Below are 14,005 nucleotides of genomic sequence, written 5' to 3'. Positions count from 1 at the left end.
CGGGCTCTGGCCGCGCCCCTTCCGTGCTCTCCGCCAATGGGAGGCGCGCACGCGGCCGCCGCGCGTCGTCTCCATGGAGAGACGCGCATTCCAGCCCCCCGCGCACGCGCCATGGAGCCGGGAGCCGGCACCCCCTGGGGGTGCGGCCGGGAGGGGAAGCGAGGGGCACTGAGACCCCTCAGGGTGACCCCCGAGGGGGAGAGCTGGGGAGCACGGCCTGTGGGGCATTAGGGGGGAGCAGGGGGGGATAAGGGAGGAGGGTGGTGGATATGAGGGGCAGAACCCCGGGCTGGAGACAGCGGGAAGGATATTGCTGCAGGAGGTCAAGCGGGCAGAAGGGAGCTGTGGAGGGGAGAGCCCTCCGGAGCGCAGACCCAGCAGCAGGCATTGCTTCTGTCCCCCAAACGGAGGGAAATCCCTCCTTGTCCCTTGTCCCAGTGTGGGGGTGACACTGCAGGGGACCCCGGCTCCCTCGCCTCAGGACCCTGCCCGTGCTGGTGGGGGCTGGGGATGTGGTGGGCAATGAGGGGCTGAAGGATGTGCCCTGCTGCCTTTCCTCAGGGTTTGCTCTCATCTCCAGGGTAGCTCTGACGGGCCATGTGGGTCCCACATGCCCTGGGGAGAGGTCACCGTGCCTGGGCAGGGTCCAGGGTGGTATCCGCCTGCCTGATGTGCCCATGGAGAAGCTTCCATGCCATGAGGAGCCGCTGACAGCCACCGCCAAGAGGCTCCAGGAGATGTCGGACATAGCCGAGGTGCCGGAGATGCCCACTGAGCCGCCTGCCGAGGCTCTGCCACCCGTGCCCAGCCCTGAGCCAGCCCGAGAGACTGGGAACGATCCCTCTGAGATCAAGCTGCCTCCCTGGCTTGGAAAGTGGGGAACGTGTCGCGAGGAGGTGCCGGTGGAGCCCCTCTCCCCACCAAAGCCAGCAGAGCAGCCCAGCCAGCCAGTGACCCGACGGGGCCGCCCGATCCGCACCTGGCTGGGGGAGGTAACTCCATCGGGGAAAATGGCCCTCAACCAGCCCTACCGTATCCCACATGCTGATTCTGTGATGCTCCCCGCTCCTGGGTAGACCCCTCTCTTTAGATAGCCACCCTTGGCTGAGCCAGGACTTCCCAGATGACTTTGAGCCCAGTGGGTAGAAAGGGGATGAAATTCAATAGCACAAAAGGCACGGGAAGGCACGTGGGGAGTGACAGTGAGGCTTTGGGAGGGAAGCTGGGATCTTGCTGCTGGCAGGCAGGAGTTCCATGTCACAGCTGATCATAGAGATGTGGGGCAAGCAAGGCTTGGGGGGCACCTGGTGGGTCAAACTGTGCCACAGTCTGGGGACCCCATGGTTTGTTCAAGTGTCATAAGAGAGCTTGCCCAGTGTAGGGGCAGTCTGGGCACCCCTCAGCTTGGGACAGCCATACAAGGTCAGCAGACCTCCACCAGGCAGGAGAGGTCAGCCCTGTCCAAGCTGCAGGTGTCCCTGCTCCAGCGTTCCCAGGGAGCTGGCTGGAAGGACTGTGACCCCTTTTTGCAGCTTGTGCCTCTGGGGCTATCAAAAGCCTAAAAGCCAGGAGCAGGCATGGGGGGCACTGCAGGGTGGGTTCCCACCCCCTTCCACAGCCCCTACTGTCCATCTCTAGAAAGTCGTGGACCCCCTGAACTCTGGGCTGGGGCAGGAGCTAGGCAGTGAGGACTCCGCCCACCACCGCGGCTTCCACGGACTGCCACTCCATCAGTTCCTGTCCTCGCTCACCGACAGCTCCACCACGGACACCTACCGCCCGCCACACAGGGCCCTGCTGCTGCAGCAAGGTGAGACTGAGCCCCCCTCAGCCGTGTGCCCCCCAGAAAGGCACTGAGGGAATCTCAGCTGGGGGTGCTGATGGCACTTTTCCCTCTGCAGGGCTGCGGAAGGCCACGCTGGCATCCATGCTCTACGAGAAATACAGGCAAGCCTGCACCCCTGTGTGACACCCGTCCTTGGGGCTGTGCCCTGGCAGAGGGGACATGGAGTGGGGGGTACCCCAGGGCTGAGGGGTGTTTGCTCTGACTGCAGTAAGGAGACGGAGGAGAAGATCCGTCCCCGCCCACAGCCCATGGAGTCTGTCTCCACCACGCACCGGGACTACGCTGCCAGGGGCTTCCAGCCCACACCTCCATCCATCACTCAGGTACAGGCAGGAGACACCTCCCCCACCCCCCAGCTTGTGGCAGCTCCCAGGGAGGCTGCAAGGCTCCTGTGTCCCCCCGAGTGTGCTGTCCCTCCGGCCCACTGTCACTTTGCTTCCATTTGCAGCCCCATAACTACTTGACAGAGCAGCCAACCAGCTTCTGGCTGGAGCAAGCCCGTGGAGTACCAGTAAGTCCCCCAGCACCTCACCCTGCCAGCACCCCAGGGGTCTCAGCTGCTGACAGGGACCTCTCCCCTTCTCTCCTCTCCAGGGTGTCACTGCCCTCTTCAGCAGAAACATTCCCTTCAAGAGGAACGCAACCTTCTCCACTCCCATCACTGTGTACCTAGGGCCACCCCACCCCTGTGACCCATTGAGCAGCGAGCCCCAGACCTTCAAGGATTAAAAAGCAAGGGGACGCAGGTGGTCCCAGCCTCATTGCCACCCCAAGGCTGTCTTCAGGCTGGATGTTTGGAGGGGGACCACAGTGTCCCTGGGATCTCAAATCCCGCAGGGCCATGCAGCAAGTGGGAAACCCTCCAGCCCTGGTGCAAGTCACTGTTGACCCAAAACATGCTGTGGCCCCAAGCCTCCCTCCTTGGGCATGAAGGGAGAGCCCTTGGCACAGCCTCGTCCACTGGGACATGTCCCCTCCCGGCACACGCAGCGGGCGACATGCAGCCGCCGTCCCGGTCCCCAGGCACAGGTGTGTTCCAGTAAGAGGCGGCAGCAGGGCGGCCAGAGCATGAGCTCAGAGGAACGCACTGCAGCCCTCACGCCAAAGCAAACCCCGCTGCGGCAGCCCTGCCTTCCCAGCACTGCCTGAGCCCTCAACAGCTGCGGCTGCCCGGCCCCGGCCCCCCGTGCCCGGCCCCCCACCCTACGGCCGCAGACAGAGCCCCGGGATATGATGCTTAGGGATGCTCCAGGCAGCTGACCCCAGCCAAGGCTGAGTTCGATATTGGGGTGCCCCCAGCCCCTGTCCCTTATTGGCACTCCAGGACAGAGAGAAGCAGAGGTCAGGTAACAGATGGATTTGGGGAAGTTTGTATTTCAACAAAATAGTTGCAGCGAGTCCTATATTTACACCTGGGGGAGGAGGGGGTGGTATTTACATGACCCACTGGGGTTATATACAGGAGAAGAGGAGACTGGGGAGGGGGGGAGCTGCGGCATTGAAGCCTGACCTGGCCAAGGAGTCAGTCTTGGCAGGAATCCCCATTTCCCCCCACCCCAGGGACAGGGTGACATGGGCACAAATTCTGCTGGGGGCCAGGTACTGAAAAGAGACGGCAAAGTGCCCTACGGGGCAACCAGGCCCCGGACCAGCTCAGAGCCAGCTGAGCCACACGGGAGAGGGCAGGGATGGCAGGACCCTAGAGGGTGGGGGAGATATGAGGGTTGGATCTGGGCCAGTTCCCCCCTCCAAGGGGCTGTGGGGGAAGGTGGGCTTTGCTGGTGCTGATGGAGGGGGGGCAGACGGTGACATGGCCGCTGCCCCACCTTGCCCAGGCCCTGCTGAAGCAGGGGGGCTGCAGAGGTGGTGGTGGATGCAGTGAGGGGGGTGCCGGTGCGTCCTGGGGGTCAAGGCACCGGAAGGCACTGGCAGTCCCACTGAGGCTGGGGGCTCCGCCACTGCCACTGGGCTCAGACGACTTTGGGGTCTTTCCTCTCGCCCAGCAGCCAATATGTCCGCATCTTTCCCTTGCCCTGGGAGGGAGAAGAGGGCAGTGAGAACCTCCCTGCCCCTGGCACTGCTCCTTGGGTGTCATCCCCAGCATTGAGGGGAATAAAGGGTCCCAGCCTGAACCCATGCCCTCATCACATGTCCCATACAGCAGGAAGGGACAGCTGCACCCCCCTGGCATCCCTGTGCCCTCACCTTCATCTCCACATCCCCACGCAGCTCCAGATCAAAGCAGCCAAACTCATCCAGGACTTCCTTGGTGGTGGATGAGACGTGGATCTTTAGGGCTGGGTAGCACAGAGGGGAAAAAGAGACTTGGCTGGGTGAGGGAGCTGAACACAACTTGAGGTGCTGGACCCCAGCTGCCAGCCCCGTGGCTCACCCTGGCCATTGGATTCCATGCGGGATGCAGTGTTCACCGTGTCCCCAAAGAGGCAGTACCGTGGCATCTTCAGACCCACCACGCCAGCACACACAGGACCTGCCAGCACAGGGACACTTAGGGACACTGCGGGGCAGGCGGATGGCCTGTGGTGCCAGCAGGCACGGGGACTCACCAGTGTGGATGCCGATGCGCAGGTGGAGCTGGTCGTTGGGACGGTGACGGATCTTGAAGGTTTTGACGGCCTCGAGCAGGGCCAGGGCCATGCGGACGATCTCACGGGCGTGCAGCTTCCCATTGCGCACCGGCAGCCCCGAGACCACCATGTAGGCATCCCCAATGGTCTCCACCTGTGGGGTAAGGGGCAGCAGGTAGAACCTGGGCTCCTTGCTGCCTGGCTCACTCTGGGGGACTGTGCTGGCTCACCCACACCCTCACCTTGTAGACATCAAAGTTATCAATGATGGCATCGAAGCAAGTGTAGAGATCGTTCAGCAGCATCACGACCTGAATGGAGCAAGGGTGTGTGTGAGGCTGGGAGCAGGCATGGCCCCCCAACCCCAGTGATGGCACTGCTAGGGTGTGAGACCCCCACCAGCTCCAGAGAGTGGCTTTCCCCCAAGCTCTTCTCTCACCTGCATGGGAGTACTCTCTGCCGAGAGGGCAGTGAAGCCCACAATGTCACTGAAGTAGATGGTGACGCTGTCAAAAGCCTCAGCCCGTACTGTCTCCCCACGCTTCAGCTGCTCCGCCACAGAGCTGGTGGGACCAGAGAGGATGGTGGTGAGCTCCCACTTCCAACCCACTGTTCCCCCACATCCTTTGCCCTACAGCAGCATGGAGAGCTGGCAAGGGACTCCATGCTCACACAGCAGTGGGTGCATGCTGACCCCATGCCAAACCCCAGACCCACAAGCTCCCTTGTCTCCCCCTCTCACTGGGGCAGAATCTGGTAGAGGAGGTTCTCCGCCTTGCGCTTCTCCTCCAGGTAGGCCTGTGTCCGCTCCTCCACCAGCTTCTCCAGGTTGTTGGCGTACTGCTCCATGCGCGACAGCAAGTTGTCCAGGATGCTGGTGCTTCCCTCCCTGCCAGAGTGCAGGCAGCTGGCACTGCCAGAAGAGGTGCCCCCCAACCACCTCCATCCCCATCGCCGTCCCCACTCCCGCCCCACCTTTCCCACTCGCCAACCACCCACTTGTTGAATCTACGGATGAAGATCTTGATTTGGCTGAAGTCGGGGCGCTCGGCTGGCTCCTGCGCCCAGCAGCGCTCCATCAGCACGGCCAGCTCCTCGCTGTGCACCCCAATGTCGATGGAGGGGCGGAAGAACGGTTTCTGGCTGTTACGCACCTTCTGCACGATCTCTGCCAGGGGGTGGGTGATGGTGAGCACCAGACCCTCCAAAGCAGGGACAGAACCGCCCCACAGCCACCTCCCACCCTCACCTTTGGGGCTCAGGTCCATGCCCTCAATGTAGAAGGGGCCGTTCCGCAGAGCAACCTCCTGCACGATGATGCCGAAGCTGTAGACATCAGCCTTCTGCATGCCCGGGGTGGGCAGGTGCCCCTTCTGCAGCAGCTCTGGGGCTGTCCACAGCTTCTCTGGTGGGACACAGCCGTGAAGCAGTGAGGCAGGGCCACCCCATCCCTGTGATCCCCCCAAGCAGGCACTCACTGGCATAGAGCGCGTGGGTGTCCTCATTGTCGCTGGGTGAGCGGAAGCTGGCCAGTCCATAGTCGGTGATCTTCAGCACGAAGCGACTGTCCACCACACAGTTGGATGACTTGAGGCTGCCGTGGTGGCCGATGATGCTGTTGTGCAGGAAGGCCATTCCCTGGGACAGATGGACACAGTGAAGTTGGTATCCCTCATGCACCTCCCCCAGCCCCTTGTGCCCCTCCCTTGGGTACCTTGACAATGTCATTGATGAGGGAGTAGCGAAACATCCAGTCCAGGTTGATGCTCTCGTTCTCCAGGACGTCCTGGGGTAGCACAATGAGTGGACCCCACCAAGCACCCAGGGCATGGTGGCAGCAGTCTCACCAAGCACCCAGCTGCAGTGGGGTCTGCAGCATTCGCCCCCTCCCCTCCACCAGCCTCTGACACCTGCTTGGGCAGCTCGGCTGCGAGCCTTGTAGGGTTAAGGGCCACCAGTATCCACAGCCCTGTCCTCAGTGCCCAGCCCAGCCAGGTCACAAGGAGTGTCTAAGTGTTGCCCCTGGTGTCCCTAAGCCCCTCTACCTGCAGGCTGCCCCGTGGGCAGTACTCGGTGATGATGCAGATGTTGGGGGGGTCGATGCACGCCCCAATGAAGCGAGTCAGGTGGTTGAACTGGATGTCGCGCATCTGCAGGTGGAAGTGGAGCCAAGTGGGTCTCGAGGTTAGAGGAGATGGGCTGCTGCTCCCACCAGCCTCCCCCAGTCCCAGGAACAGTCCCTGCACCCCCAAGCAGGTTGCCCACCCCAGCATAGACCCCAAACCTACGTGTTTTAGCTCGAAGAGCACCTGCCGTGTCAACTCGATGCGCTTCTTATTGATGTGTTTAATGGCCACCACATTGCCCTGGGATGTTTGAGAAGGAAGAGAGGTCAGTGCCCGCTGAGTGGATTTGCAGAGGCAAGGAAGGTGCCAGCATCCTGTGGGATGGGGGTGCAGCCAAGGGCAAGCACACCAACAGAGCTGGGGCATTTCAGGAGGAGGGGTTCCCACCTGCTGCACTGACCTTGAAGTGGCCGGTGTTGGCGAAGATCTGGTACTTGCCATGGGTAGTCATCAGGGAGCCATAGCTGGAGCCACGCTGTGTGAAGGAGGGGATCAGGGAGGGGAACCCTGGGGTGGCAAGGTAGCAGACACCGACGCAGCAGGGCAGGAACACTCAAGGGTGTGCAGGGGATGATGCAGGATGGGCTGTAAAGGGTCAGGGCAAGTTCTGCATGCTCTGTAGGGAGGGTGAGGACTGAATGGAGGGTGCACTGAAGGGGTGTAGGGATAAGGTGTGTCTGTGAGGGGATGGAGAGCAACACAGGAGCTTGATGAGGTATGGTGCTCTGTAGGGGATTCAGGGCTGTGTAGGGGATGGAACTACAGTGACTGCAGGGGATGGAGGGTCATGCCAGGGATGGATAGAGTGCATCTCTACTAGGGAATGGAGAGTTATGTAAGGATGAAGGGCTGTTTAGGGGACGAGTGCAGTGGGGCTCTGGCTCTGTAAGGAACAGAGGGCCATGTAGGGAATCAACAGGGAGGGGTGTCATGCAGGGAGGGACGGCAGCACAAGGGCAGGGTTGTGCCCCAGAGCTGGCACCTCTCACCAGGGACAAGGTGAGCCGGCTGCCCGCTGCCTTGTGGTACCGCTCGGGACTTCCAAACTGCAGCTCATCCCAGCGGATCCTCCAGAGCATGCTGGCAAGCTCCTTCTCCAGCATCAGCTTCCTGAGGGACACATGGCTGTCAGATCCCCCTGCCCTGCCTGCCCCCCCCAGCAGACTGAGAGGTGCCTGGTGCCCAGGCAGAGGATCCCCCAGCCCCAGCTGACCTGAAGATGAGGAAGCTGGAGATGCCAAACATGACGAAGGTGAGGCCAGTGCCCAAAGCCACGATGGCCAGCATCGAGAGGGGGGCTGCAAACAGGAGGGGATGTCAGGGTGGTCCAACTGGCCATGATGGCCAGACTGGTACGCAGCCATAAGGAAGGGCACTGGGGCCCAAGGGACGTGGGGACCCAGGGCACCCACTTTTATCGCAGGAGGGGTCATCCACATCAAAGACACAGGGAGGGTTGTCCAAGGGGGGAGCCCCCTTCACCCAGGGGATGGGTCGCCCCAGCCAGTGAATTTGCTTCTCCACACCCGAGTAGTGTCCCACCACCTAAAGCAGAGAGAGATGAGGCCCCCCAGACCCCAGCATCCCATCCCTGCCCTAGCTGGGGGAAAACTGGTGCTGGCCCCCACCTCGTACTTCCCAGTCTTGGGGTCGCTCATGGCCCATAGGTTGAAGTCAGTGTCCCGGTCATTGTTGCTGTCCATGCTCACAAGCCCCGTCACCCCTGTGGGAGAAGCAAAACCCGGATAGGACAGGGACTGGGTTCCACCACCCCCACAGCACTCACAGCCCGGCTGCCCCTGTCCCAGTGTTACCCTGGAACTTGCGGTCCCGCATCTTCTCGATGATGTGGGTGGCATTTTTCTTGGAGCCTCCCTCACGCAGGGTCTCGTTCAGCACCATGGCGTACAGCAGCATCCCATCATAGAAACACCCCGCCACCAGGTTCATCTGTGGGGGGAACCTGAGCACACCCACAGCCACGCACACAGGAGCACCCTGGCCCTGGGACCTCCACATCAGGACCATGCACCCACCCATGGCCCCATAACCCCACACTGGGACCAACATTCACCTTGCAGGGATGGCAGTGCCCATGGCTGTTCCCACCAGGGATAGTCCCCCCAGCATTGCCTGTGGCCATATTCCACCCTCTGCATTCTGGAGAGGTACCTCAGACCCATGTGGAAGGTCCCCACCACCCCATCATGCAAGCAGACTCACTCACCAGAGAGTAGTTGAGCTGCACTCCAAATTTCTGCTTAGCTCGCAGGATGAGCTGGGTTTGGAAATGCTGGTACTCAGGGTTTTGGGGCTCATAGTAGGTAATCACCAGCACCATCTGCAACCAAGCACAACACCCTGGTTCACACACCAGGGGCCAGGCTGGGGAGATCCCTGTCCCCAGGCAGTGTGCACATCTCACCTGGAAAGCCTCGCGCAGCCCTGAATCCTGGCCGGGGCTCTGTTGCCAGGGCTTGAAGGGGTCACGGGCAGAGTCGCCCCGCAGGCTCTCCCCGAAGACATCCAAGTAGAAGAAGACATAGTCACCGTTGGTGAGGTTTTCCTGCTGTGCCAGCTGCATGATCTGCCTCAGCATCTCCGGCGGCCCGCAGAGATACACCACTGCCGGAGAGAGGAGGGGGGATCGGGGGGACAGTAACACCCCACTGCACCCTGGGGCACACAGCCAGCAGTGGGGTGGGATGCTTTCCTCTGGGGGGATGGGGCAGAGCAGCCCCGGGGGCACTTGTTGCCTGCAGGGTGGGTGAGTGGGGGGGTGGAGCAGGCAGATGGGGCAGTGCTTGGCTCACCCCTCTCTGTGCCCCACAGACAGCCCCACCGCCCTTGCTAGCACTGACCCACTCTTGCCCCATCAGTCACCTTGGGCTGAGGGCGGAAAGGAGAACAGGGGAAAACTTGCTCCAAAACATGAGGGGGCTGCCCCAGGCACAGACGTCACACACCCTGCTCCAGTAAAAGCCAGACAGGAGATGCCTCCCCCCGGCATCAGCGTCCTGGCTGCTCCACACCGGCCCCAGCCAGGGGACCAGGGGGGCCGGGAGAGGCGGTGGGGCCGTCCGCCCAGAGGCCCCTGGGGAGCCCGGGCTGTGGAATGGGACAAACCCATGTTTGGGTTCGCGGCTGGCCGGCAGTGTGGCAGGAATGCGCAGGTTCCCAGATTCCAGCACCTTCTGCGGCCACTGGCGCTAATTGGAAACAGAGCATCGCATCTCGCTGGTGTGACCCACGCGGCAAGGGGGTGCCTGGGCCCTGTCAGGCCGCCCTGTGAGCCCCCAGCCGCTGCTGAGGGCTCAGCCAGCCCCCATGGGATGCCCACCCAGGTGCTGTGTGTGGGCGGCATGGGGCTGGCACAGGGCACCACGGGCAGCAAGGACGGGCATCTGAGAGTGTCCAAAACCCCCCCAAGCAGGGGCCCTCTATGCCCTTGGCTGAGGATCCTGACACTGCCTCCTCCCTCCCCCCGGAAAACCGGGGCCCCGCTCCAGCCAGCCTGGCTGGGAACCCGGGATTGAGCAACAGAGGAGGCGGCGGCGGCGGGTGCCGGAGGAATGTCACGCTTGGGCGCTGGCCCCGGCGCACAGCCTTTCTGCAAGGGGCCCAGCGCCCCGGCTGGACCCGGGTAACGGGGGGGCTGGGGACAGCAAAGAAGCCCCGCTCCTCTGGGATGAGGTCTCTGCTGCTGGACGGCACCTAGCCATGCAGGCACCCGGCCATGGGGGCAGCAGGGCTGACAGGGGCTGACAGGGTCACCCACGGTGGCAGTGAGGCAGCCCAAGGGTGGGAGAAGAAACCCAGCACAGCCGCCTTGGGCACAGAGAATCCACAGCAATGTGGGGAGCTGCTCCTGGGCACGGGGGAGAGGGAAATTGCAGCAGCATGAGCTGTGTGTGAGCAAAAGCCTGTTCCAGAGTTTGAAATGGTTCCCTCTGAATGCTGCAATACTTCAAATAAACCATCTCGGCTTCCCCACTTCGCTAGTCCTGAACCCAGAAATGTGCTGTCCCCAAACTTCTCATGCAGGATGGGCAGCTCAGCACCTCCCTGGCACGCAGACCCTGGGGGTCCCCCCCTAAGGACACAGCATGGGACCCTCCCCATCCCATTGCAGGCGCCAGGAAAAGGCAGCCACACGGACTGGTGAGCCACAACAGCTGGTGGTAGATAGCGGGACGCTGCAGGCAGCCAGCCCCCGCGGCGGCAGCGAAAGCCTGCCTGGTCAAAGGCCACCAAGCAAGGGGGTAGATGACGCTTGAACGGCTCCCCAGGGACAGTTTGCAGGAGCCATGCAGAAGGAAAGGGTCAATGCTTGAGGCTCTCCCTGACCTGGGCAGCTGCCTCCAGCTGGCAGCCTCCTGCATGGCCAGTGGCACTCCAGTGGGTGCACACAGCCCCCCAAGGGCAAATGGCCAAAGCCAGCCTTAGTTTCACAGAGGACAAGAGGAACAGGGTCCTACAAATTTGGGGCACATCCAGCCCCCTGGCAATTATTTAGGGGTGTCTGTGGTGTGAAAGGCAGAGTGCCAGGCCCCGGGAGAGGGGCAGGACCACGAGCTTGCAGGTGAGGCAGCAGGATGCTGCTTGACCCCTACATGATAGAAGATAACCCTATATTGAGGGTGAATCCCAGTTTCAGACAGCAAATCCCAGTTTGAAGCAGCCCCACCAGCACAGGGCACTGCAGAACAGAGACCCTCGTCCTGGCCAGGCGGCCCTCGCACGCCCGGGGGGACTGCAGGGGTGAGGACCAAACGCACTCCCCTCCAGCACCCAGCCATCTCCCCAGGCAGGGGACCTGGGCTTTTTGCAGGCAGATGCTCTGCTAATTCCCTCAACCACAGCTCTAATTATATCAACACTTTTGCAAATGGCATAAGAGACGTGGGCCCCTGCACGTCGCCCAGGCCCTGGTGATACGGGCGATGCGCCCACAACCCCTCCTGCTCCTTCATTAGACCTGCAAATGTTGAGGATCAGCAGTGCTAGGGACACACAGTGGGGCAAGGAAGTGGCTTTCCTCGGGAGAGGTTTACCAAACTCCTGCCCACCACCTGGGAGAAGGAAGGTGACGCTAAGAGGGATGATACGGTGTCATTGCAGGGCATGAATATGGATATGGATATGACTACAACTGAAAACCCTGCTTTCCCACTCTATGCCACACCATGCTGGGGTCAGGACCCCTGGGACAGCCTTGCAGGTTCCCTCTCCTGCCCCATACACCTACATCAGCTTCGCAGCCCTGGGCACCCACCTCTGTGGGGCCAAGCACTCAGCCCCGCACTCTGGCCCCATCTCTGGGCTGTGGCCAGAGGGGCCCAGACCCTCTCCACATCCCTGCCTATAACAAGGGAGTTGGAACTAAATGATCTTTAAGGTCCCTTCCAACCCAAGCCTTTCTGTGATTCTGTGAAAATATGATGCCAGCTCTGAGGGCCCTCAGGTCTCTGCCCATGCCCGATGTCCTCCTCCAGCAGCCACGACCCCCTGCCTGCACCAGGAGGGATTGATTCCCACTGTGGTGATTTACAGCACCAAGCCGGAAACATTGGCAGGAATTGCTAATTCTAGCCTTTTTCCCCGTGCAGTTCTTTGCCCCCATTCCACGAGAAGCTCCACACTCCTTGGCTGATGCTGGTGCACACAGGGAGCTTCCATCCCAGAGGAGCAGCCACAGGCTACTCAGCTCCTGCAGCCCACCACGGCGTGCTCACTCCATGGACTCAGCCTCTCCAACTTCAGACAGGAGGGGAACCCAGTCCAGCACTCCAAAGCGCCACACACACGCCCCTAGCCTGGTCCCGCACAGCCTCAGACACGTCTCCCACTGGCCCATCTGGCTCCACTTATCCTGGCTGGATGTCCTTCTTAATGACACAGCATCTCAGAATCCATTAAGGAGCACTGCGGAGTGGCTGACTCCCCGGGATCGATACACCCCTCTCATCAATTATGAAAGAGCATCAGGCTGCCCTTGCTCTCCAGCTGCCTCCGTCAGCCCCTCCATTTCCTCCCGCTCCCAATATAGCTGCTCTCTTGGGGCACTCAAAAGGCACCAAATTGATTTATCCCTCCATCAGCAGGGTGGGGCCATCCCAGCCCCATGCCAGGGGCACTGCAGGGACAGGCACAGCCCAGGTGCCAGTCTGGGGGGCTCTGCCCGAGCACGGCACCACCACCTCGGCATGTTGGCACCATCTGGGCACGTAACCTCAGCCGATGCTGTCCTTCAGACGGCCACGTCCATTCCCTCACCTTCAGCTTCTGAGGAGGTGCCTGGGTCCCGCCTGCCCTCAGGGACACCCGGTCCTGCTAACACAGAGGGTAGGTGGCCCCGCAGGGTGCCTTTCACAGCATGTGTTCCATCAAGGTGAGGGTGGCTCTCCCTGGTAAAGGCTGACCAAGCTGGGGGGCAGGGAGGGAAACACTGTGCCTCCTCCCTGTGCCACATCCTGGTCTCTCCACTGGCACAGAGTTTGGCCCTGGAGGGGCTCAGGTTGTGCCTTCTCCTCTGTGAAGCCACTTTCCTGTACAGGTCCTGCTGCTCCTCCAAACCCACCGCAACGGAATGTGCTCACTCTTCATTTTGCCCTACATACAATCCACTTTGCCCACCCCTCCCTGTGCCCTACGTGGGTCCCACTGTGCCCTCAGCCCATCCTCATGCCCCACATGGGTTTCACTGTGCTCCCAGCCCCTCCCTGTGCTCCACAGGAATCCCACTGCCCCTTTGGCCCCTTGCCATGCCCCACCATGGGTCTCACTCTGCCCATCCCCTCCTGCACCCCACATGGGTCCCACTGCGTACTTGGCTCCTTGCTGTGCCCCACATGGGTCCCATTTTGTCCTTGGCCCCTCACTGCATGCCTCACAGGTCCCACTGTTTCCTCAGAGCCTCATGGTGTCCCACAAAGGTGCCACTGTCTCCTTGGACTGTTGCTGCACCCCACATAATCCCACTGTGTCCCCATTCACTTGCTGTGCCCCACACAGATCTCAATAGCCCCCTAATCCCTTTGGTGTGCTCTAGATGGGTCCCACTGCCGCCCTGACCCCTTGTTGTGCCCCATACAGATCCCGCTGTGTTCCCAGTCCCTTGCTGTGCCCTACAGCAGTCAGTCCCACTGCATCTCTGTCCCCTCTCTGTGCCCCAGAGGTCCTACTGCTCCTTTAACGCCGACATGTTGCCCACAGCACCCTAGTCCCCTACTGCACCCCAGATGGGCCCCATGGCACCGCCACCCCTTTGCTGTACCCTCTGTTTGCTGCACAGCCCATCCTTCCCCCTAATGTGCCCAGACGGGTACAACTGCACCCCTGTGCCCCACACGGATCCCACCGCACCCTCAGCCCCTGGCTGTGCCCCACGGAGGATTTTTCCTCCCCTCTCCGAGCGCTGCGCAGATCCCCCACAGGGAGCCCTC

General features: G+C 61.6%; 2 protein-coding genes across 2 annotated transcripts in view; one reads left to right on the top strand and one right to left on the bottom strand.

Moving 5' to 3' along the window:
- The first annotated feature begins 24 nt into the window (after positions 1–24).
- Positions 25–2,612, top strand: SPAG8 (sperm associated antigen 8). The gene is made up of 6 exons (XM_029961574.1): positions 25–140; positions 581–992; positions 1,639–1,810; positions 1,902–1,947; positions 2,055–2,169; positions 2,295–2,612. The coding sequence occupies exons 1-6, from the start codon at positions 37–39 to the stop codon at positions 2,517–2,519; spliced, it is 1,074 nt and encodes a 357-aa protein (XP_029817434.1). The 5' UTR covers positions 25–36; the 3' UTR covers positions 2,520–2,612.
- Positions 2,613–3,200: 588 nt separating this feature from the next.
- NPR2 (natriuretic peptide receptor 2) overlaps positions 3,201–14,005 on the bottom strand; it is a 15,825-nt gene continuing 5,020 nt past the window's right edge. Inside the window, exons 2-22 of the mRNA XM_029961526.1 lie at positions 8,986–9,236; positions 8,788–8,901; positions 8,375–8,510; positions 8,189–8,283; positions 7,973–8,105; positions 7,774–7,858; positions 7,550–7,670; positions 6,961–7,035; positions 6,723–6,800; positions 6,480–6,584; positions 6,149–6,220; positions 5,913–6,072; positions 5,684–5,839; positions 5,434–5,602; positions 5,177–5,323; positions 4,874–4,997; positions 4,677–4,745; positions 4,414–4,588; positions 4,239–4,337; positions 4,052–4,143; positions 3,201–3,879 (exon numbers count right to left, since the gene is read on the bottom strand). Of these exons, the coding sequence (XP_029817386.1) occupies positions 3,817–3,879; positions 4,052–4,143; positions 4,239–4,337; positions 4,414–4,588; positions 4,677–4,745; positions 4,874–4,997; positions 5,177–5,323; positions 5,434–5,602; positions 5,684–5,839; positions 5,913–6,072; positions 6,149–6,220; positions 6,480–6,584; positions 6,723–6,800; positions 6,961–7,035; positions 7,550–7,670; positions 7,774–7,858; positions 7,973–8,105; positions 8,189–8,283; positions 8,375–8,510; positions 8,788–8,901; positions 8,986–9,236 (2,519 nt within the window). The 3' untranslated portion in view covers positions 3,201–3,816. The remainder of the gene's footprint in view (positions 3,880–4,051; positions 4,144–4,238; positions 4,338–4,413; positions 4,589–4,676; positions 4,746–4,873; positions 4,998–5,176; positions 5,324–5,433; positions 5,603–5,683; positions 5,840–5,912; positions 6,073–6,148; positions 6,221–6,479; positions 6,585–6,722; positions 6,801–6,960; positions 7,036–7,549; positions 7,671–7,773; positions 7,859–7,972; positions 8,106–8,188; positions 8,284–8,374; positions 8,511–8,787; positions 8,902–8,985; positions 9,237–14,005) is intronic.

The sequence above is a fragment of the Manacus vitellinus genome, unplaced genomic scaffold, assembly GCF_001715985.3.
Source record: "Manacus vitellinus isolate BGI_N305 unplaced genomic scaffold, ASM171598v3 scaffold_36_pilon, whole genome shotgun sequence".
Classification (NCBI taxonomy): domain Eukaryota; kingdom Metazoa; phylum Chordata; class Aves; order Passeriformes; family Pipridae; genus Manacus; species Manacus vitellinus.
This window is presented reverse-complemented; position numbering and strand designations above follow the sequence as displayed.